Raw genomic sequence first — 24,405 nt, 5'->3', positions numbered from 1 at the left:
TAAAGATCCAGTACAAAATGTCAGCTCCCATGGAATAAAAATAAAACGTTTAGATCCAGAGTTGTTCAAGTTGTTGTTTTGGCTTTTTATTCAATAATTGAGAACTAAGAAAGTAAGAGTTTTTCTATAGACATAGAATATCTAAATAATCTAGAATTCTAGATCTATATTTATTTAATTTTATTTATTTATAATGTAGATCTATCTAGACCTAGATTAGATAGAGTCTAGAGATTGACTAGAATAATGACTAGATGTAGATTTTCTAGAATCATAAGAATGTCTAACTAAAGTGACAAAACAAAGTTTTTATGAAGACAAAGTGACAGTCTAAATTACTCTAACTCTAAATGTAGAAGTCTAGTAAATTTTGTAAATGTACTACTAGACTAGCGTCTAGATTAGATTAGTCTAGAATACTAGAATCTCAAATTGTAGAATAATAAAATCTAGATTCTAAGATTGAAAGTTTACAATAACACACATTAGTGACATTTGATTTTACATATTTATAATAATAATTATTAATTATATTGAACCCACCTGCCTGTGTCATGATAATCATAATGATTAATGTCTGATTCTGATAATCAAATGGAAAATCAATATCTAGATAATGAGATACTGATAGAGATCTAGAATAATCTAGATCTAAATTCTAATAAAATACTCAGAAAGACACTTGTAACTTACTAGATCTACTTAGACAGTCTAAATTACTCTAAATGTAGTAAATTTTGTAAATGTACTACTAGACTAGCGTCTAGATTAGATTAGTCTAGAATACTAGAATCTCGAATTGTAGAAAAATCTAATCTAGATTCTAAGATTGAAAGTTTACAATAACACACATTTGATTTTACATATTTATAATAATAATTATTAATTATATTGAACCCACCTGTCCTGTGTCATGATAATCATAATGATTAATGTCTGATTCTGATAATCAAATGGAAAATCAATATCTAGATAATGAGATACTGATAGAGATCTAGAATAATCTAGATCTAAATTCTAATAAAATACTCAGAAAGACACTTGTAACTTACTAGATCTATTTAGACTTAGATCATCAGTGGCATTCCTTGTTCCATATTTTATTCAATAATTGAGAATTAAGAAAACACAAAGACTAAAGAGAATTAGATGAATTACAGAAATGGGAATGAAATTGGAGCATGTCTTTCCACCCAGAAAAATGTCAGTTGTTAAGAGTAACAAAAAAACTAAAACAAATTAATTCCACTTATCTTATTCGTGGCAAACCAGTAACACAGACTCAGACTATAAACGCAAAATACCTAGGTGTTATAATAAATGAAAAATGTCATGGAATCCACATATGGATGAAACTATAAAAAAAATCAAACAAAGAATTAGGGTTTATTAAAAGAAATTTCTATAAATCAAATAAGAACATAAAACTAAAATGTTATTTAACATTGTTTAGGCCAATAATAGAATATGCATCCTCCGTTTGGGACCCCTCAACTCAAGAAAACATTAAGAAACTGGAACAGACACAAAATAGAGGAGTGAGATTCATAACAAACGAATATTCACATTTGACTAGAGTAACACCTTTAGTAAAATCACTAAATTTAGAAAGCCTTCAGGACAGAAGACTCAAAAGTAAAGTAGCAGTTATACATAAAACACTGAACAATAATCTTCAAATGCAAAAACAAAATTTAATAAAATACTTTGAAAGACACAAAGATAAAGGCACATTCCTCGTCCCATATGTTAGGACAACTTTGTACAAATACTCCTTCTTCCCTAGTGCTATTAGAGCATGGAATGGGTTGCTTGAGCTAGCCAGGAAAACTAGTGACTTGGCAGAATTTAAGTCATTGGTTAATATGCATGACTAAATGCATGACGCATAGGGCGTAATCATCTTCTTTTTTTTGAAGTAACGTCTGTATTATATAAGATAAGAGTGAGTAGGACAAATTTGTACAAATGCTCCTTCTTCTGTGTTTTTCACGCGAGAGTGCTATTACTATAAAAGATTATCATTATTAGAGCATGGAATGGGTTGCCTGAGCCAACCAGGAAAACCAGTGACTTAGACAGCTGTCATTTTATTGACCTCAATGACCAGGGTCCCAACTGATTACCACAGAATTTAGGTAATTGCTGTCATTGATTAATATGCATGACTAAATGATAAATGCATGATGCATACTCCTTCCGCGTAGTCTGTTTTTTAGGTTTTTAAGTAATGTCTGTATTATATAAGATAACACTACACGACTAGACTACAACTAGATTTACATGTCTTGATACTTGATCTAGATCTCTAAAATATAAATATAATATATATTAATTTTCTATAAATATATAATCTCTGTTGACTCTATCTATAGATACTATAGAGTTAATTATAGAGTAGTATAGTCAATAGATATCTAGTAGACTATAGTAGACTATAGTTTTTTAGACTTTAGACATTGAGTTGACATCTAAAAGACTGATAGACTTAATTGACCAGGTCTACTAAGTGACTAACTTACTTAGTCTAGATAAAGTAGATAAGACAAGTACTCTATATAATACTAATATAGATCTATTATATATAGTATGTCAAATTTATAGATCTAAAATCTATATCTAGTCGTTCCTGCCTATTAAGCCCTGCTCTCTGTTGTTGCAATTTTCACATTAAAATATAGATTCTAGATTCTAGCTCCTTAACTTGCCTTAGTAGTTAGTCCTTGGAAAAAAAAACAAGCAAACATCTTTAAACCCCTCATCCATTTGTCAATAAAAATAGATAGCTTTTTAAAAAAAAAATAGCTATCTAGTCTAGCATGTGTGTCTGTGTAGTAGCTTTAGATCTAGATCTCTGTTGCAAAGGCAAGATCTAAACTCTAATTGGAACAAAATATAATGATGTCAAAAAAAACTAGAAAATAGTCACTATTTATATTGTTATCAACATCTAGGTTTAGATCTATAGATCTAGGATAAGATCTAATGTCTATTTATAATAAAAATACTTTTTAAAATACCTTTTTTTTTAATTTAATGAAATTTTTCTTCATTTTACTTTTTAAAGTAATTAAATCTAGATCTACTACAACTACCAGAGTCTATATAGATCTAGCAGATTAAATGACATTTTTCTTCTGTTTACAAAAAAAGGAAACAAATATTAGTCTTAATAGACTTCTAAGTTTGCTAGATCTAGAAATTCTCCAGATCTAGAATCTATAGCCTTAGCTAGATCAAGTAGTAGTAGATATCTAGTTGTGTAATAGGTTGATATAGAACAATATTTATCAGAGATCTCATGTCTTATCTGCTCTTTAGATATAAATCTACTTTTACAGTTTATCTAGTATAATAGTAGACCATTCTATCATCTCTGCCTCTGTGGTTCATTCTGGGGCATAGGTCACCAGGCATATTGGTTTCTAGGCAAGTCTCTCCAACTGTCCCCCATGTCTTTCCCATTTGCTTCAAAATTAAATTGTATCATCATGTATTTCTGGGCCATCCATTCTTCCTCTTTCATTGGGGGTTTCAGGTTAGGGCTTGTCACTTGTAATGTTGGATCTTCATCCTAAAATATTTGTTTTGTTTGTAAACTGCTTTCATGTTTCAAAAGTTCCTTCAGAGTGGAAGATAATCAAATTCCTAATCCAAACCTCCCGCAGGATGATGGGGGAGAGATGTGTGTGTGTGTGGCAGCGGGAAGAGTATGATCCCAGGTCCATTAAGGCGACTGTGCAGCATTCCAGTGCACATACCACACAGTCAGGCAGCCAGTTTAAAGCCCTAAATTGGAACCCCCCTAGGAAAGAGGAAGAATGAAAAGAAAATAGATCTAAAATCAAGACCCTTCTTAGAATACTAGAATCTTGTCTTGTAATGAAGGATGTGGCCTCTCCATCGCCAACCATCTTCTGCAGGATGACATAGGAGGGTAGTTGGCAGGTATCAAATTTGGGACTATTGTGATGAGAGTCTGAGGCGCTTACAATATGACCAGGAAACCGTGTTTTAGACAACAGTATCCACTAACATAGTTATTATTATTAACTTTAAATTCAAAATATTATTTTATTTCTTAGCAGTTATTTTGAAAAGAAGACTTTCTAAAAATGTCTGATGATGAAGGGGTACTCTCAGTGCCTAAGAAGCAGAAAATTATCCACTATGGAAGTTTGGAAGCCACAGAAAAAAGTTCTGCTGGGGATAAAGGAAGTAGCACAAATAGTGCCATTGAAGCTGGGAAAGAAGCTGGTCATATAAACATCACAGATGGTAAGTCTTAGATATTTGTTATTTTTATCCAATTGTGGATCTTTTAATTTATCTTATGATATATATCCATTAGCTCTCAAAACACAATCAGTAACAGCAACAAAACATAAGAATGGAAATCCAGATCTTTTTATGACATGTCACTTCCATTGGGAAAAAGCAAGACAAATAAATTGGAGAAAATTTAAGCACCCTTCCTTTAAATACACCACTGGATGTTTAACAAAGGGAAACTATTCAAGATTAAGTTTTAAGCAATTAAAAACATTTAGGGAAGAAAGAAAACAAAACAAATGAATTTTAAAGCATCATCATTGATCTCACGGAAAGGATGAGGTGAAATCAATGATGGGTAGTGTCTCTTAGGAGAAAAAGAACTGATTTACTTTTAAAGACAATAATATCACAGCGAAAATGATTGAATATGATTCTGCTTACTATAAACTAGACTTAGCCATTCAGTGCATTAGACGGCAGGCTGTCTCCATAGAAATTTGTCTCCAGATATGTCTGCGACCTCTTCCCATTCATGCCCACTGCCCTGATATTGTCTGAATAAAAATCTTATCATTGGTACACACTTTTCTTTATTGAGTCTGGAGTAAGCCTAAAGGAAATATAATAATAACAACATGTTATTATGTGTGTGTTTTTTCACATTGCATTTCAGGCAGTCACTTTGATCTTGAAGCCAGTGAAACAGCCATGCAGTTGGAAGCTTTAGCTGAGTTTGAGAAAAGAAAAAGAGTTAAGTTTGTAGTCACTTCTCTCCCTTAGCCAACTCTTTCTATTTACCATGGTGTGTGTGTATTTGGTTTAGATTGTTTGGTCAATTCTTACAATGTAGTTTAATATTTGTGTATATTCTTCAGGCAAGAACCATCCAAGTTTCAACAGATGATTCAGAAATTAGAGCCAATCTCAGACAGTTAGGAGAACCCATTTGTAAGTTTTTGTTAGGGTTTTATTTAGTATTGAGGTTATGCAATGTTTGGAACAGTAAGAATACTAACAAATCATGCTGTTTTTTAGGTAATGTCTGTGTACTTCTTTACCATTTCTATGTATGATTCATGCATAAGATTTGTGATCACTGGAATTGTTTAACCTTTTTAAAAAATGTTTGTTCTTAATGTTGCATCAAACTCTTCTTAGTATCATTAAGGTGATAGTTTTTTGTGGGGATTTTTTTTAGTGTAAGCTCTGTTTTTTTTTTTTTTAGAACTTTGAGCTAGCGCTTATGAACAGAAAAAATCAGCATCTGATTGAGAAAGATTAAGTGTGTCAAGTTGTTGGGTCTATTAGCTAGTCAATAAGGAAAGGAAATCCACAATATGGGAACCAAAGAAAAACTGGGATAGTTTAGATCTGAGTTCTTGTCAAAATTGTTCTATTTCTTCACTTTCTCATTTGTTTTACTTTGGTAGGCTGTAGGTCATATTGAATCTTACAATCTCATCAGAGCAATTGTTTTGAATAAAAAAATCCGTACATGAAATCATAGTCCAAAGATTTTTTTTTAGTAACTCTCTACTAAAAATGTAAAGACTAAAAACCTTGATGTCATGTTAGTCATTGCGCCTTGCTCAGTTAACTTTCCACTTTTCATTGGGTGTAACACATCAACAATTTGTGCGATCCGACTACTTTCATGAATCACTTAAGAGTAAGATTGCATGTTGTCAGGTTTATATTGTGAAAGTCTCTTTATTTACATCTGGAATGTCTTCCATTTTATATGGACAGTGAGTTAATGGAATGTTTATTCCTCAGGTTTATTTGGTGAGGGTCCAGCGGAGAGAAGAGAACGTCTAAGGAAACTCTTAGCAGAACTAGGTCAGAGTGCTCTCAAGAAGAAAAAGGAAGAAAAGTTGAAAGAGCTGAAGAAGAAAGAGGAGGTAATGATGGACAGTCTAACACGGCGGCTGTTTGTTTTTTTGTTTTTTTTTAATCTATTTTGAAAATGTATCAACTTAAACATTTTCCGACATTGGCAGGAAGTATTTGACTTTATAAAGTCTTTGCCTATCTGTTACATTGGGGGGGGGGGGGGGGGGGGGGCTGTGGCTGAGTGGTTAAGCACTTGGCTTCTGAACCTGGGTCCTGGGATTAAATCTCAGTGAAGACTGGGATTCTTTATTTTTAGGGCAACCTTGAGCCAACCAACTCTAATGGGTACCTGAATTTAGTTGGGGAAAGTAAAGGCGGTTGGTCCTTGCACTGGCTACATGAACCCTGCTGGTTAACGATTGGCCAAAGAAACAGATGACCTTAACATAGATCACAATAAAAGTTGAGTTGTTGGGAGGGGGGTTGTCAGCTGAATGTTCATCTTTCAATGTGGCATTAGTTTATGTGTTTGTGTCGTCTCCTAGGACAATATCACCTGGTACCATGAAGGCCCAACCAGCTTAAGAGAAGCAAGATATTGGATAGCACAGTACTCTATACCCAGGTAAACCTGGGTAAATTTGATGCTTAGATTTGGCATAATCTTGAAGATTAGCGGTGAAATTGACTTTAACTGTATGTAACACTCACTAGGTGAAGAAATTGAAAATTGATTTTTTTGTTGGTTTCTTAATGCCTTTAACTTTCTGGTTATACAATAGAATGCTGCAGAATTACTAGGTTTCTTTTCAATTGATCAGTCAGCACATGTTTACATTCTTAAGTTAGAGATAAGGACTTTGTTTTTCTTTGAGTACTCAAGAGCATTAAGGTTAATCCATACCACATGATTAGTTCTCTTTCAGAAGGCTAACAAAATGTATGTAATTTGAAGTTTTAGTTTACTTTAAATTAAAGGTCGCTCCAAAATATTTTTGACTTTTTGATAAAACTAGCAGCTTTTACATTTGGTTTGTCTCCCCTTGCCAGGGCTAAAAAAAGAGTGCAAGAACAGAAAATGGAGAAGAATCTTCCGTTGACCCAGAAACATGCTGAGATACAACTCCTGCAGAAACGAATCAGGGTAAGTCTTTAGCTCGATCAATTTTATGTCTTTTAGACATTGTTCTATTTGCAGTCTCAGCTTCAATGGGCAAGCCACATCTGCAGAATGGAAAACACCTGCATTGGTAAAAGACTCCTTTATGGTCAATTAAAGAAAGGGAGCAGTGGACAAAGAAAGCCTCAAACAATGACCCTACCACCTGGAAGACGGAAGCACAGGGTTAAGCATCATGGCATTTCACTGTGAAAACTGGTACTAAAATTGCGGAGGACAAGAAAACAGCTGGCAGAAGAAAAGCATCCGAGAAAGAAAAACAACTAGCCAATGACACTAGTTCTAGCTAGAAAAACCTGCCCCAGTGTGCAGCCGAACATTCCGGGCTCACATAGGTCTCACCAGCCACTTGAAAAGTTACAAAACCCCCCAGTGCATTGTCCTATATGTATATAAATATTTGGAATCTACATGCGTGTGTTTCAGTTATCAAACTTATGTTACTAATTCACCATTCTCTAACTGGCTTAGGATTTGAAGTCTAGATGTTTTAAAGATATAAGGCACAAAAAGCACCATTTAGTTCTCAAAGCCCGCACACTGACACAGCAACTCCACAGTTTTGGATCTGAAAAGCTTGAGGGACAAAGTGTACTGATTATATGCTGTTTCTTAAGATAAATTCACATTTGCTTGTATTCGCTTGTATTTGCTTGTAGTTGTATTGTATTTGTGTACCTAATGAAAAAAAAATTCTTCTCTACTACTGTATTTGCTTGTAGTTGTATTGTATTTGTGTACCTAATACAAAAAAAAATTCTTCTCTACTGCTGTATTTTTTTTTTCTGTCATTATTAAATATCACCTTCACCTATCTCTTAGTCTGTTGGACTGTTGGGGCAACACCATTTCTGTCTGTCTTTAGCCTTGGATATAACTTTCAATGCCCGTCTGAAATATATTCAGAGGTAAACAACGAATGTTAAATGTTAACAAATGTGTTCTTTGCTTCCAGTCAGTGAGCAATGACAGCAGCCAGATAGGTGACAGTCGACCAATCTCATATTGTTGTTTCAGTCCAAATTCTAAAATGTTAGCTACGGCATCGTGGTGAGTTATTCATTACATTTTTGTAGTTGCAATGCCACCTAGGAATTTTAATATTTTTGAAGCATTTTTTAACTGTTTAACTAATGTCAAGCTGAACATTTTATTGATCATCTCCTGTAATGAGCTCTAGAAGTCCCATTCTATTAGCCCTTACTACATAGCTCTAGTGACGTTACCTCAAGACCAATTGGCTTATGTGGCTATAGCTTATTGGAGAGTGTTGCCAGTTTGAATACATATAATAAACATGTATTTGTTTTTATAATGTCACCTTTTTTTTTTTAGTTAGTAGGTCAGATAATTTCAGTGGACTAGAAATAAAAATTTAAAAAAAAATACCAATTAGAACTTCATTTCAGCTTTTAACAATCCAGTTATTATTTGTGTAAAGGTTTTTAAAAGAAGGATTGAAACCTTTCTTGGTCAGTCAAATAATGAGATGTGATATAATTTTACAAATGATAGGCATCCCTTTAAAAAAGTGGATAATTATGTGATCTTATCTTACAAATAATAAGTGTCCCTTCACAAAAAAGAGGATAATTACATGATCCTGGGAACGATTATTATTATTTTATTACAATTTTTTTTTAATCAGAGCCAAACATCCAGCATACAGTAACATGACAAAAAGTGTTAGTTGATGGTATGGTCTAGTCAACTCATGAAATTATTTTCTTGTAGAAATGTAATACTTGATAATTTATTCCCAGGTCAGGTTTGTGCAAGCTGTGGTCCATACCAGACTGTAGTTTAATCAGGACACTCAGAGGTAAGTATTATCTAGTCAATTTACAACTACGCTCACCCTTTACCTTGTAACCAGAACTGGACAAAGTGAATAAACATTTTCATTCCATTACTGAACAGAATTTTTCTATTTTTCATCGAAATCTATTTGTCGACACAATGTTAGTGGGATGATAACTAATTTTATTCCTTGCCGCACGTCACACTTTACAAGTGTAGAGCTATTTATAAATCTTCCTTCTTCTTCTTCATCGTTCTCATTGTTATGTTGGAGTGTTCATATGACTAGACCAATACATGAGATGAACTGCGCAGTGGTTTCCAAATCAGGGAGCTCTCCATATAGTTTTCTTTCTATTGGGGTGATTAGGGGCCAATGTCTTATACGGGCCTCTTGGAAGAGAGAGCAGTTTTGGAGGACGTGGTCGGCATTTTCTGGTGATACTCCACATGGGCAGATTTCACTGGTTCCAATTTTGAGCTTCCGGAACATGTGTTGTCGCATTCTGTTGTGTCCGGTCCTGAGTGGAAAGATTAGACGTTGGTCTTGTCGGGATAGCTTATAGTAAGCATCATCTTTCTTTTGATTTAGATGGGAGCTCGTCCATTTCTCATTTATTTTATCTTATTTTATAAATCTAAATGAATACATTTTTATTGGCTACCTTGTATAGAGTCCAAAGGTGCTATTTTCTGTAGACCGTCAAAGCGGCTTTTATTCAACAGACAGGCATGGGCTGTCTGAAAGTTACACAATGGCAAGGACTAATACTGGGTTTTGGCTGTACCATCATCTTAGTGCATGGTAACCGTTTAACCCCTCCTATGGCTATACATAGTACTATATTATATATATTCAAATTCAGTTATGGTATATAGGCATAGCTCCTCCTTCGTGGTCGAAGATGAGCACTTTTCCCATTTTCTATGGACTCGTAGATGGCTGTAAAGTCCAATCCTCGCTTTAAAAAGCCGGCCGCATATGTGGCATAGGTGGGTTATGTCAGTTGCAGATAGGCCTGCTTCTTCTGTCAGCTTTTTGTTGATCCGGCGCTCTTTCACCCTGACACTCTTCTTGCTTCAAATCTTCAGACTCTGAGACTTGCCCCATGAGGAGCGATCAAGAGCTAGTGTTTCCCAGCCGTGAATATCGATATCGCATTCCTTGAAGGAGCTCTTGAGAGTGTCTTTGTAGCGCTTTTTTTTATTTATTTTAATCATTTTCTAAAAGCGTTTAAACTGGGGATTCTGGTCCTAATGCAGCAATGCTCTAACTTTACTTACCAACGCATAATGCAGGTGTCATATCAGAAGAAAGTTTTTTCTTGAATCATTTTGTTTTGTCTGAATTTCCTTTTTAATTAGGTCACAACAGCAATGTGGGTGCCATTGTGTTTCATCCGGAGGCCACGCTGACATTGGACAACAGCCTGTGCTGTATGGCTTCCTGTGCTCAGGATGGTTCTGTCAAACTTTGGAATCTAGAAAGGTGGGTCGTCATGACACTAGTGACTCTTTGATTTGTTGCAGGACTTTATGCTTCGTATATAAATACTCAGTCTTTGAACACTTGGCCATTTAAACCTTTGAACACTTGGCCATTTAAACCTTTGAACACTTGGCCATTTAAACCTTTGAACACTTGGCCACTTAAACCTTTGAACACTTGGCCATTTAAACCTTTGAACACTTGGCCACTTAAACCTTTGAACACTTGGCCACTTAAACCTTTGAACACTTGGCCATTTAAACCTTTGAACACTTGGCCACTTAAACCTTTGAACACTTGGCCACTTAAACCTTTGAACACTTGGCCACTTAAACCTTTGAACACTTGGCCACTTAAACCTTTGAACACTTGGCCACTTAAACCTTTGAACACTTGGCCACTTAAACCTTTGAACACTTGGCCACTTAAACCTTTGAACACTTGGCCACTTAAACCTTTGAACACTTGGCCACTTAAACCTTTGAGCACTTGGCCACTTAAACCTTTGAACACTTGGCCACTTAAACCTTTGAACACTTGGCCACTTAAACCTTTGAACACTTGGCCACTTAAACCTTTGAACACTTGGCCATTTAAACCTTTGAACACTTGGCCACTTAAACCTTTGAACACTTGGCCACTTAAACCTTTGAATACTTGGCCACTTAAACCTTTGAACACTTGGCCACTTAAACCTTTGAACACTTGGCCACTTAAACCTTTGAACACTTGGCCATTTAATCCTTATATTCCCCTTACTACATTACCGTCTGGCAGTTTTGGATTGTTGTTTTCTAGGCATATTTCATTTTAACCATTTAGTTAACACAAAGATATAGGCAAGGCTGTTATTTGATGTGAGCTAAATAGACCATTAGTTACAGGCAAGACAATTATTTGATGTAGGCAAGACAATTATTTGATGTAGGCAAGACAATTATTTGATGTAGGCAAGACAATTATTTGATGTAAGAAAGACAATTATTTGATGTAGGCAAGACAATTATTTGATGTAGGCAAGACAATTATTTGATGTAGGCAAGACAATTATTTGATGTAGGCAAGACTGTTTAACATTGATTTAAATTGCAAAGTGTTTCATATTGTTTGTTTAAGATTTATTGTATGTGCACTCTATGGATTCAATGTTAGTTGTCTCTGACTGTTATATTGTTGCATGCTGCTCTGATGACGCATGTATATTTGGTTCCAAGTTCAAAGGATGACATTCTAACTTATTGTTCTGACCACCAATGGTTACCTAAATTTGTGCTCTAAGTTATTCCTGTTTTCTGCTATTGGTAACTGTCACATTCACCTGCACTTCTTTATTTCACCTGATAATTGTTTTACGTGTACATGTGTACAAATATATTTCATTTGTTTCCCCGCAGTGATGAGCCCATAGCTGATATCGAAGGTCATGCTCCATACAGAGTGTCCAGAGTCAAGTATCATCCGTCTGGGCGATTTCTGGCCACCTGTTGGTAAGTGTGGATTTTTGAGATTGCATTTAGGTAGTGAATTTCAAATACAATGTTTTTTAAAAGTTTTTACATCTAATGTAATGGGTTCCACAAAACATTTAGCCTGGACTAGTTAGGAAAAAAAAGTTCCCAATATTTACATTTTACTATTGGCATAAAGTTTGTTTAGCTCTTTGATTGGCTCATGGCATAATAGATTTACTTGAAAATGGCCTTAGATTATTGGACTTTTGGCCTTTCTGCTAATAATCTTAGATTATTTTACACTAGAGACTTATTCTAAACATTATAGATTAATCAAGTGTTGTATACAACTTTTAAAAAACACTCTCAAGGTTTATTGTTATCAATCAGATATTCAGTTTTACTCTCTAAACATATTACCTTCATCTTGGTAGCATCGTCTTTGTTTATGTCAACTGAAGAGACATTGAAAAAAAAAAAAAGTAGGAAGCTAATATCTCATTGCTGGAAACATATCAAAGAGGACATCATACATTGCTAGTCTAACATCTAGGCAGTGCTATTTTACCTTCTAGACATTCCTGTTTTGCACTCACTGTAAACAGAGGGTGGTAACAGCAATAACATCCAGGGTCTATCATATCAACATATCAAAGAGGACATCATACATTGGTAGTCTAACATCTAGGCAGTGCAATTTTACATTCTAGACATTCCTGTTTTGTACTCACTGTAAATAGAGGGTGGTAACAGCAATAACATCCAGGGTCTTTCAAACAGCAAAAGTGTATCATTCAGCAAGGGTTTATCAAACAGCAAGAATCTGTCATACAGCAAGGGTTTATCAAACAGCAAGGGTGTATCAAAGAACCCAATCGTTCAAATTATGTCCCGTTTTTTGTGTCTGTGATGATGAAAGTGTTCAAGTGTTTTGTTGTCCAATTTCTGCTTGAGTCTCACTTAGTCTTCTGATCATTTCTTTTGTCTGTTTCTCTTCTTTGTTCTGGCTCTGTACTTGACAGTTAGTCTTTCCAAACGTAATGAGTTTGAGTTTTTGGCACATCGGCACAATTTAGGCCATGTCGTGCCCTGTCTTTCCAAACCCTGAGATGACTACCAACCAAGTGATGTCACATTCTTAAACAATAGTTTCAGATGATTAGGACAGAAATCACTGAACTTTTTGGCTTTGCATTGATTGAGATTCAAGTTTACAAAAAGAAATTATATTTATTTGTGTTTCTTTATGTAGGGTTATAATAATATATTTCGACTGAATCTTGGGCTTAAACTAAACTCGATGTACATGGGTTTATGTAATTTATGCAGAAACATTAAATACATTATTTTTTTTAAACTGAAACTGTTACATAAGTCTAAGAATACAAGTTTTTGTTCCACTCTGATCTAGTCATGATAATTCCTGGAGACTCTGGGACTTGGAGGTACAAGAGGAAGTCTTACATCAGGAAGGTCACAGCGCCCCTGTGTATGACATCGCTTTCCAGCAAGATGGAGCCCTCTCTGTAACTGGGTGAGCTCAAGGCCTAATGAGTGTTATTTTTGTTGGTTAAAACTTAGACATAATGAATGCAGCATTAACAGCATATTTTTTAATAGCATTAACTTTACAGATTCTTATATTTCTTGTAATGTGTTTCTTTGTAGTAGAGTTTTCAATTCATTATTATTTTGTATTTGTTTCCAGTGGTTTAGATGCTTACGGCAGAGTGTGGGATTTGAGGTCAGGTCGCTGTATCATGTTTTTGGAAGGTCACTTGAAACCTGTGGTAGCAGTAGATTTCAGTGGCGATGGGTAAGGTCTTTTCGATCACTTTGTATTCATACATTATTAGTCATAAAATTTTTAAAATTATTTTTACCTTGCTATCACTTTCGTAACAATGAAATGGCACAGCAGTTTCTTATCACAAGATTTGATAACTTACATCTGAGTATTCTGTATAACAAGCAATGCGCAACACATTTGTGGGTCTTCTTCTTTTTTTATATGGCCAACATAGAAGAATTAATAAGGCTTGTTTTCAGGTTTGAAGAATTATGAGGAATGCAGTATTTCCTGTGGCTATGCAGCCCCAGCTGCAACCTACATACTTTGCCACATATGGCCAGCACACTAAAACCATCATCTTACTTCTGCTCTCAAAGTGTTCATGTTTCCAGGACTTAAGTCTTGCGCCTTGTCCAATGATTTCTCCACTTTCCTTATAATTATTTGTTGTTGAGTGACAGATTTTAGTTGCCAATGTCACGGCATTTAATGGCTCAGTGAGTTCTTGAGGTCATTGAATATGTCTTCTTACTGTCATGATTTTATTCAATATTTTAATTGATCGAGTCCCTGTAGTCCCAAGTTCATTGAATAAACTCATATGTACCCTAGAAACCATTTTTTTTTTTACATATCTCTAACGGTAATGTTCTCGACTCCAAAGATTAAGAATGAGTGCAGTGTTTCACATGACTATACAAACTCAATTGTGACTTGCATATTTTCCCGCATCTGATGGACACAAAGCTGTCCTTGGCCAGTGACCTATTTAAGTTTTCTTATCGGCTTGGGCACCTGTCTTCAACCGGGGCTTTTCTTTGGGTCTCAAATGTGCGTCGTGCAGCCTTTGTGAGAGCTCTCGTTGTCTCTTTCAAAGGCCATCTCCTGCCAGCTACTTTCCTCTATGCCACTGACACTTCTCTAGCATGGGATGAAACTCTTCCAGCTGCAGACAAGACACAACTGAGAGGTTGAACTTGATTTGAGCTGGTGCAATCCTATTTCTTGTTTTGTTGTTAAACTGATTCTTTGGATTTTATTGACTAATGGTCCATGATCTTATCGTTTCATTTTCCAGGTATCATGTTGCCACCGGAAGTGAAGACAACTCCACCAAAATCTGGGACCTGCGGCAAAGGAAGTGTGTTTACACTGTCCCATCTCACACGAACATTGTATCTGTGGTCAGATTCCAGCGTAAGTCAAACTTTACAAATATTAAATTGAATATACTCTCTAGGTAAAGTTTAAAATTTTGGCTTGAAACTAATTTTGTATGTCCTCTTGTACTCCATTCAGCACATCATGGGAACTACTTGGTGACGGCTTCCTATGACTGTACAGCCAAAGTAAGTCAAGAACCTTCCTCTTTTTTTTTCAATGTTTATCTATTTCAGTAACCACAAAACCGGCTGTATAAAAGATTATTCTTTGCTGTTTATTTTTGCCCTAATTTATTTTTTCCTTAAGTGTAATATCGTTTGTTTTTTTATTTTAGATTGCATTTTTTTAAATGTTCAACAGGAGATATTAAATTATATTCTTCATTGTGTGGAATATAATTGAAAATGTTTTTATTCAAACTTTCTGTAGCCATAAATTGAATATTATTTTGGATATTGAAACATTGCACTCTGAACACATCAACAGTACAAATCGCAAATGGACTAGTATGTCGTAAAAGGTTGCTGGGTTAACCACTTGGCCGCCATTCCCCCATGCAATTCAGGTTGATTCAGCTTTTATATCAGTACATACTGTTGCAACTTGCTTGGCTAAAAAATGTTTTTTGTAATTCAGCAATTGATTTCTTGCAGTCTTCCCTTGCTCTCAAATTTTGTAGCTGACCACTGAGATTAATATGGTCATCTCACTGGTCACCTGGCAGTAGTCATTGCATCACATTCCAAGCAGTTTTAGTTGTTGCCTCCATATATATAATCCTTGGAGTTTTTCTAATTTAAAAAAAAAAATAAACAAGCAGTATTTAGTTATGGGCTTAATTTTGTGTGTGTAATTTACCTTTGCATAGCCCATCTTTCACACTGGAGCGTGCTCATTGCACTGTGGTTCAATCTCTTTTTCTGAGAAAACTTCATAACCAAGGCAGAGTTGGTTTGCCCCAGTGACTTGTCGAGCAAATGCTATCATGTCTTTAAACACTCCTTCTTGAACAATCAATACATTTTAATATCCATAATCCTACAGAAAAATATGTACCAACATACCAATGACCAATAGCCTTTACTTTCCCAATATATGTCAGCTACCCATGAATAGTTGGGTGGACTTTGGGGGCATTTAAAAAACCCAGAAGTTCAAAATTCCAGTCTTCACCAAGATTTGAACTTCAGACCCTCTCGTTTGTAAACCAAGCGTTTTTACCACTCTTTTACCACATTTATGTTCAAGAGTCTAAGCACTTGTTATAGTTCTATAGTTAATTAATTTATTATTTTTATGACCTATGATTTAAATACTTCTGATCAGTCCACTATCATAAATTATGCCAAATAACTTAATTTAACAATGTCTTGTCTTCAAAGAAAATGTGTAACTATTTTTCCTATCACCAGATTTGGGCTCACCCAACATGGGCTGCCCTCAAAACTCTTGCCGGCCATGAAAGTAGGATTATGGGCCTTGATATATCTAATGACCTCAAGTACATGGCCACCAGCTCTTATGACAGGACCTTCAAGCTGTGGGTTTCGGAACTAGGAGGAGGACTGTAAGGCTGCTGCTATTTTGTGTAGCACTTTTTCAGTTTAAGTAAAACTTGGATAAAATTGTTTTAGAAATCGCAAAAGTTATTTCAATTCACGCATGTACACATTTAATGGTATGAATGTCTGTCATGAGTTGTACTGTTACTACAATTACATTTTAAAGCAAATCTATTTGGTGTCACATGACTGTTTGCTGTAGTCCAAGTACTGTTTGATATGAAGCATTGTTCTAATTGTATGGTTTTATCACTGTTGTACAACTTCCTTGTATGTAACTGTGCTCATGTTGTTATGTTGAAGAGTGTCAGGATGTCAATGAGACATCAACTCTTTGTCAAAAATAAACATTTGACACTGATGATTGAACTGAGTTTGTTAGTTGTCTCCCTTATTTCTATTGTCTAAAAAAAAATTAAAGAGCTGTTAGGCTCACCAGCTAATACAATTATATTGCAGAACTTGATTTAGGCCTATATTTGTTCTACTGTTGATGGTCTATTTTGTTATTTTGTTGATGATTCTATATGTTAATGGTGCATGCGAGTTCATAGAAGACACAACAACAGAATGAATCAAGAATATACTTGATAACGCAGGCTGATAACTTCCAACAATTTAATGAACAATAAAAAGGGCACAGTCCTCAGTCGTCGCTAGACTAGCGTCGTCCTCTCAGGCGTCTTGTCCGTTACTCTTCTTGTTCCGTTCTCCTACTTTTTAATTACTCGTCACGTCACTATGGAAAAACCCGATTAACCTCAACTTCTACGCATCTTGTGTCATTACACTACTTATGAACAAAAGTTCCCTAGGATCTAAATTCCAATTAGCTTTCATCCCTATGGCCATTTTGCTGCTTAATTGAAGGTAAAATAACACTATTTACAGAACGTCTAGTTAAAAGACAAGGGAACACTTTAGACAAAAAAAATTGTATTTTATTAATTTTTTTCCAAATTTATGCATTTAAAAAAGCAGGGCAACAATACTTAAGGTCACAGCAAGAATCAATCTTCAGTTTCTAAAAACACACAAGCAAGGTAGATGTACACACATTTATTGAGAGTTAGGCTGATCAAATATCACATTGGCCTGAATGTCTCTCTCTCTCTCAAAACTATCCAACATACCGGTACAGATGCATTTTAAAAATATTTTTAATGAAAATTTTCAATAATTTAAATAATTTAGTTTTCATCAAAATATCCTATAAACATCTAAGTAGATTTTCAACAGCTATTCCGTGTGCTCAAGGTGTGAAATAACCTTAGTGGTTGTCTTCATTTGTTCCATACATATTTTCCATACTATGTCTTATAAAATAAAGTGTTTTAGTGCTGATGTCTCATAATCAAACAAAAAGTTATGTCTACATTTGGTGAGGTGAAGCCTGAGTTAGCCAGGAAAAAACCAATGATTTGGCAGAATTTAAATCACTGATTAACATGCTTGACTAGATTGACCTAAGGACATGACATAATCATCTTTTTTTGAAGTTACGTCTGTATTTTTTTTTTAAGTGCTGCTAATGCATCTACAGATCAGTAAAAACAAACTAGATGATGTAATCTATTTTTTACGTTTTGGGTAGAGCCATGAATGTCATTCTTTTAAACTGTGAGACAAAAGACTCCAGCCATCAGCAAAGAAAAAAGAATTTTTAACAGATATACTAAGAGAAAAGGCAGACAATGCTGCGACAGACCCAACCTGCCCCACGCCTTGTATGCAACCAACTTTTCAAATTGAACATTGACTTTCTTAGCCATCTTCAAGTTGCTCATCCTTGACTATTATGGAGGAGTTAGATATATTTGTTTTTAGACTCTACAGAATGCACATGGTAAAAAATCTTGTCGGAAAGACAATATGGTTTAAAAAAAAACATGAATATTTTATTTTTGGTCATTAAGTTCACAATGTGCATTACATAGCACTCTCTGTCACACATTGCTTCACACACACAACTTGTAGCAGCACTTCACATCTTACTCAGCTCTCAGCAGTTCACTCCCTGATTCTACCTTGTTGTTTTGTAATGGAGCATACAAAGCTTTATATTGAACTCTGACATTATCACGTCATTGGATGCAAAGATAGTATTTACAGATTGACAAACTCCTTGTATTTTAGAATGGGAAGCTGTATTTAGATGAAAGTTAAACTTAAACTAGGTGCCTGCTATATGAATAAATTGAGCCGACTAATTTTATAAAGTGAAGTTTGGGATGTGTGGCCGAGAGGCTAAGTCTGCTTGAACTCTGCTTGGTTACCTAACAAGGGAGCTTAAGGTTCAACACCCGCCTGGAGCAGAGTTGTGTTTACTGAGCTTCTATAGGCAGCACAGAAAACATCCTCCCAAATACCCCCTCCCCCCACTGGTCCACAAATGAGATTGGACCATAGCGCTCTGAGCATGCTTTTATAAGCATGAAAGTTGCCTTACATAAAAGCTATTTTAAAAAACAGCTCATAGCCAATTGTTGGTGAGTTACGTAAATGAAGGAAATGATGCAAAAAAATGGAAGCAATTAAAAAAGAAAAATTAGGGACATATATCTCTATATAGCCAACAGGAAATAATGATTGGTTCATGACAGCTGTCTAAGCATTTTAAAAAAAAGTCATAAAATATCAACAAATCACAGAACAATTTTCAAAAGTTTCATCAATTTGAATTGCAATAATCTTTGAGCAGTTTTTTTTTTTTTTTTTTTTCACAAATTTTCACTTTTCAAGAAGATGATGGTAGAGTAACAATTATGTGTTACATTTTTTACACATCTGTCACTGTAACAGTAAAAAAAAACATTTTCCAAAACTTTTTTCCCATAAGCATTTGAACTCTTTCTCTCCATAATTATTTATCACATTCTGGTGGAATCAAAGCTGGTATCGTCAGTTAAGAGAGAAAGAGTTAAAACAGATTTTTTTTTATAACTGTGTCTTACTTCCAAAGCTGTTGCCTAGAAAGGTCAAACAGACATCCTGCATCTCCTTAGTTACAGACATGTTTGCAGACAACACACTTCAGATTCACCCTTATAAAAGAGCTTTAAGGTATTATCGGGTAGGAGAAAGCTGCCCCATCATGAAGCAAAACAAATGAAATCTGATCTACCTAGTCACATGACCATCTCTCATCTGATCTACATAGTCACATGACCATCTCTCATCTGATCTACATAGTCACATGACCATCTCTCATCTGATCTACCTAGTCACATGACCATCTCTCAACATAGACATTATAAATATATGTTTGTAAATGTTTTGTAAAATGTTTCGGATGTTCCTTCAGAGTTAAAGAGAGTTTACTTCCTAGTCCAAACCTCCCGCAGGATGAGGGGGCATGGCAGCGGGCAGGGTTGGAACCCGGGATTATCGAGATGTCCGAATGATAGTCCAGTGCGCATACTGCAAGACCAGGCAGCTTTGTAGTTGAATTTTGTAAAAAAAAAAAAAAAAAAAAAAAAAAAAAAAAAAAATAAGTACCAGTAAAATTTTTATAGTAAATATGACAACATACATTTTCACAAATTTCACAAATTGGACATTTTATATACAGCAATAATAAAAAAAACAATTATGCCTGAATAAATTGACTATAAAAGTGGGAGAACAAAAAGCTGTGTAGAAACTCATGGAATGTTTCGGATCATTACAATACTGACATGTCTCCACGAATAAATATATTTACATTTTAGGCAATTCACTGAAATGGATTTATTTTGAAACAAGAATTTGAATAATAGAAATGATTTGATATATCTTTGTTTTTTCTCCAAGCAAACACATCCAGCAGTTGTTTTATATTTACAGAAGCATGAATTTAGACTTATCCATCATAAACAACAACAATAGTACAGTAAAACCTAAAGGCTGCGCACACTAGAAACACTCACTTCATTATAACATTTCTGAAACATATAAAGGCAAAAATACATCGTATGAAATTACATGTTGGTACAAGCAGAGCATTTCATTAAAGTCTAGGTGACAACCAAAACTGGTGCCCTGTAAACTTAAAATGACGAAGTCAAATTTTACCATTCATAATTTGAAAAAAAAAAAAAAAAGAACTTTGATTAAATCATATGTTTGATATTTTAAGAATTGACTGCAGCCAAAATACCATCCCCCATTTGTGAACAAGTAATCTCTTTAGAGTTCTTTCTGTTGTTATTTCAAACAGTTATTATGATTAAAATAGTAGACAATTGTATCTTGCAAGCAACTTCTGTTGTTCCAGTGTTATTAAGAATACATTTTAGTTGAGGCAAGACATGACTCTTTAGACCAGTGGTGCCTAACCTACAGCCTGCGGGCCATATCTGACCAACACATCTCCTCAATGTACAAAATGACGTCACAGAGGTTTAAGTTCCATCAGATTCAACAATTTGTTAATGAGATGTGGCCAGTGTTGGCTCAAAAAGCTTGGTTTCCACTTATAATAATGCTGCTGATCAGATCACAAGAAAACATGTTGAGAAGGAAGCGCTCTAAACCCTCTTCAACCTCCATTGTATATTAATGTTTTGTCTTTTTTTCTTTTTGGAAGAAAATGTGTTCTCTATTTTTCATATAAAGATATCAAAATACTAAAAAAAAGAAAATAAAAAAATTTGTTGTGTCAGCATTGTAAGGATTATATAAAGCCTATCCTACTGACTTACAATGAAGATTATAAAGACTAGCCTTCTAACTTCCTATAAACACAATAACTTCTAGCACCTGACACAAAATGAATACTTGTAGAGTAGAGAATGTATGAAAGAATAAAAATTATCTTTATATATAAACTTTATATACATGTTTTTACCGGCTTTGCTCAGGTCTTTTCTTTTTTTTTTTGGTTATGCAATAAAAGGCATCTATGTAGTTTTAATAGTTAAAATCTACGTTAAGATGTCTCATTAACCTAAATCTAGTAAAGCCTCTTGTTATAGGACAACCTAACATCCTAAGATCACTGCTATTATCTAAGGAACGTTCATGCCAACTTTTACCTAGATTGGTCAAACGGTTTTGATGCCAATAAAGGACAAACATACATACATACATACACCTTACATTCTAATTTATATATTAAATAATTTAAATGTTCAGGTATGAGAGTGTTGGATTTGGTCAGAACATTACATTTAGAAACAAAATGCATAATTTGTGATTTTTCAAGTTATACCCAAAAAAAAAAGGAAGCTGCTCAAAATAGAAGAGTGCATGAGAATCTTCAGGCTTTATAGCAGTCATCACCAGGGCTTAAAAACCAGGAGTTTTGACATTAAGGCCTTCAAGTTTTACTATCACAACAGCAGAGATATATTTTAATGAGAGAAAATGTTGAAAACACTGAAGCTAGAATACTGGCAATGAATTATGGCACAAATAAAAAGAAACTAACAGAGACTACGTGCATTACGTTTGAAAAAAGTCCATAAGGGAATTGGAGCTCAACAGAATATTAGTAGTGTAATGAACTTTAAATCTACTCAATAAATCTCAACTTCTTCTCTACTTTCATAGGGGGGGGGGGGGGGGGGATGGAAGGGGAGAGCAACAGAAAACAAAAACCACAATTCTATCATTTTATATTTGTTATCTCCTCTTATTTATACCATCAGAATGAAATAGTTTGAGGATGCCCTAGCAGTTTAGCTAATAAAAGTGATACATGCATATGGCCATTTTTATAAAATACAAATATTAAAATGGTCATTTCAAAAGAATTAATACAAGCAGAACAAAATCAATACAGTCGTAACATCCAATAGAGTTGTTTCAGTTTTAAGGCTGGTTGTAATAAATGCAAGAAACAATCATCACAAGTGTTTGTTCTCATTCTTCAAAGAAGTTTTTCACTCATTTGTAGCTAAACCTCTTTCTCCCACTAACTGCTGTTTCCTGCTTTAAAAATTGTGTTTAACTCCCTAACCATATAAAAGTAACAGAACAAAAAATATTTATTTTTTAAATTAATAAAAAGGCAAATTACCACTATGTTGAATTTAAAATAATATGTCTTGCTTAGAAAAATATAAACTTTTAATATCTTTACAACAAATACAAGCTTTGAAAATTCTCAATTGTACATGTGGGTCTTCTATATACCTGGTAGTATCTGTACTTTCATTAAAAAAATCATTTTCAGAAACAAAAATGAGTTTTAGATTCAGTTTTCAATTAAAAAAAAAAATTTGTATCAAAGTTTCTCTTCTCATTCTGAAAGAAACATAAAATCATGTTTTATAAGAAATTTTTTTAAAATGTTAGCTTTCTATGTATTAGTAGTTTACTGTAAACATACTCTATTGCAATAGTAGCTTTCGGGTCAAAGAAAATAAAAAGATGTCTGTAAAAAGGGGAAAAAAAACAACTTCAGGTAATACTAGTCAAACTTTGAATTCAAAACTGACTCCAATAAATATATAACACATTTCTTACAACCAGTATTAGAGATCTAACCATTAATTGCATTTGTAATCATTATAAGCATCTTTTAGTATCAAAAAAGTTATAATTTATCACAACATGAAATATTTTTATAAATATGTAGAATTGACAGCAATCATGGATTCAAAAATAATATAAGTTGTCAACATCACATTCTTTTTTTGTCTTATTTAAACATTGGAAATTAAAAGTAACACAGTAAAAAAAAAAAGCAGTGGATTTAATGTTCATCGCTAATTAAAATGTTTTAACTAATATTATAATACTCCTAAAAATCTAAACCTTCCTTTTTAAAAATTCGTGGGCTGTTCTCTGAATAAAATTGAGAATACCAGCGTCTGTGTTTGGCTATAAGAGCATCCTCTTTAGATTTGACAAACATTGGGCGCGCTTCATATTGCTTGTTGTTCCAGATCATGATGTCTCTCTCAACCTGAAAAACAATTTAAATAGTAATTAAATTTTAATAAATTTAAATTGTCCCCGGAGAGAAACTCTACAGTTTGGCAATCTTTTTCAAAATGTTTCATATGTTCCTTCATAGTTGAAGATAATCTACTTCCGAGTTCAAATTTCTGGAAGTCAGAGGATACAGCAGGCAGGGTATGAACCCAGGACATGGAGATCAGCAAACATCCATCCAGCACACATACCGCATGACCAGGAAGCCATCCAGAGTGCCCATTAACGACACTGTATTAAACATTAGCCCACAGCTCTCTGGGTTGTTAAAACTCTTGTAATACATGCCTACACCAAGGACCCGTCTATATTAACATACTTTATCATTTTAACACAGAAAAAATTTATTTGCAAAGTGTCTTCAAAATGAAATAATTAGAATTATTTTCTATCACTGCTCTCTAGTCTAAATTTAAACAGAGTCTCACATTCAATCAGCAAAATATTTGCATTGTCAAAAAAATGTGAAAAGATTGAGAAAACATAACAGACATTTATTTTAAAAGTGGTTGTTTAAATATTCATAGATGTCAGCTAATTGTGCTGAGCAAACCTGCGTCAGATTGAAAAGGTGAAAGGTGGCAACGACCTAATCCCATATTCCCTGGTGTGTGCATGTGTGTGTATGTTTTAATTAAAAGTTTAATAGGTTTTAAGTTATATTGATCTGAACACATCACCTTGCAGTATGAACTTTGTTAGCCACTTTGCAACAAAATATTTATCTTCTAAATTAAAGATGTTCCTTCAAAAGAGAAGATAATTACATTCTACAGGTAGCCATTTCAAATACCTTAAATAAAAAATATTTTTAGCTTGTTTGGGGGAAAGGAAAAAATGGCTAGGAATTATCCTTATTTAATGGCTGCCTGGTCATGCAGTATGTGGTCTAAACTGTTGTAGTGATGGCCCCAAGTTCTAACTTTGCCCTGTTTTGC

General features: G+C 34.3%; 2 protein-coding genes across 5 annotated transcripts in view; one reads left to right on the top strand and one right to left on the bottom strand.

Moving 5' to 3' along the window:
• On the top strand, nucleotides 1-16,910 carry LOC106064010 (U4/U6 small nuclear ribonucleoprotein Prp4-like). 2 transcript variants are annotated; one of them, XM_056039969.1, is made up of 16 exons: nucleotides 1-112; nucleotides 4,086-4,278; nucleotides 4,949-5,025; nucleotides 5,151-5,223; nucleotides 6,052-6,176; nucleotides 6,654-6,733; nucleotides 7,159-7,252; nucleotides 8,244-8,338; nucleotides 9,052-9,110; nucleotides 10,454-10,577; nucleotides 11,972-12,064; nucleotides 13,440-13,562; nucleotides 13,737-13,844; nucleotides 14,899-15,017; nucleotides 15,120-15,169; nucleotides 16,397-16,910. In XM_056039969.1, the coding sequence occupies exons 2-16, from the start codon at nucleotides 4,116-4,118 to the stop codon at nucleotides 16,553-16,555; spliced, it is 1,542 nt and encodes a 513-aa protein (XP_055895944.1). In that variant the 5' UTR covers nucleotides 1-112; nucleotides 4,086-4,115; the 3' UTR covers nucleotides 16,556-16,910. The 2 variants fall into 2 exon arrangements, with proteins under 2 accessions (XP_055895944.1, XP_055895945.1); XM_056039970.1 differs by having other exon boundaries at nucleotides 13-112; nucleotides 4,089-4,278.
• A 561-nt stretch (nucleotides 16,911-17,471) lies between these two features.
• The window catches only part of LOC106064009 (cholesterol 7-desaturase nvd-like), a 75,541-nt gene continuing 68,607 nt past the window's right edge, over nucleotides 17,472-24,405 (bottom strand). For 2 of the 3 annotated variants that reach the window (XM_056039972.1, XM_056039971.1), the window contains exon 7: nucleotides 17,472-23,438. In XM_056039972.1, the coding sequence (XP_055895947.1) occupies nucleotides 23,274-23,438 (165 nt within the window). In that variant the 3' untranslated portion in view covers nucleotides 17,472-23,273. The remainder of the gene's footprint in view (nucleotides 23,439-24,405) is intronic. The other variant, XR_008779626.1, reaches the window with a different exon arrangement.

The sequence above is a fragment of the Biomphalaria glabrata genome, chromosome 9, assembly GCF_947242115.1.
Source record: "Biomphalaria glabrata chromosome 9, xgBioGlab47.1, whole genome shotgun sequence".
Lineage (NCBI taxonomy): Eukaryota > Metazoa > Mollusca > Gastropoda > Planorbidae > Biomphalaria > Biomphalaria glabrata.
Note: the sequence above shows the minus strand (reverse complement) of the source record. Positions and strands in the feature narration are given on the sequence as shown.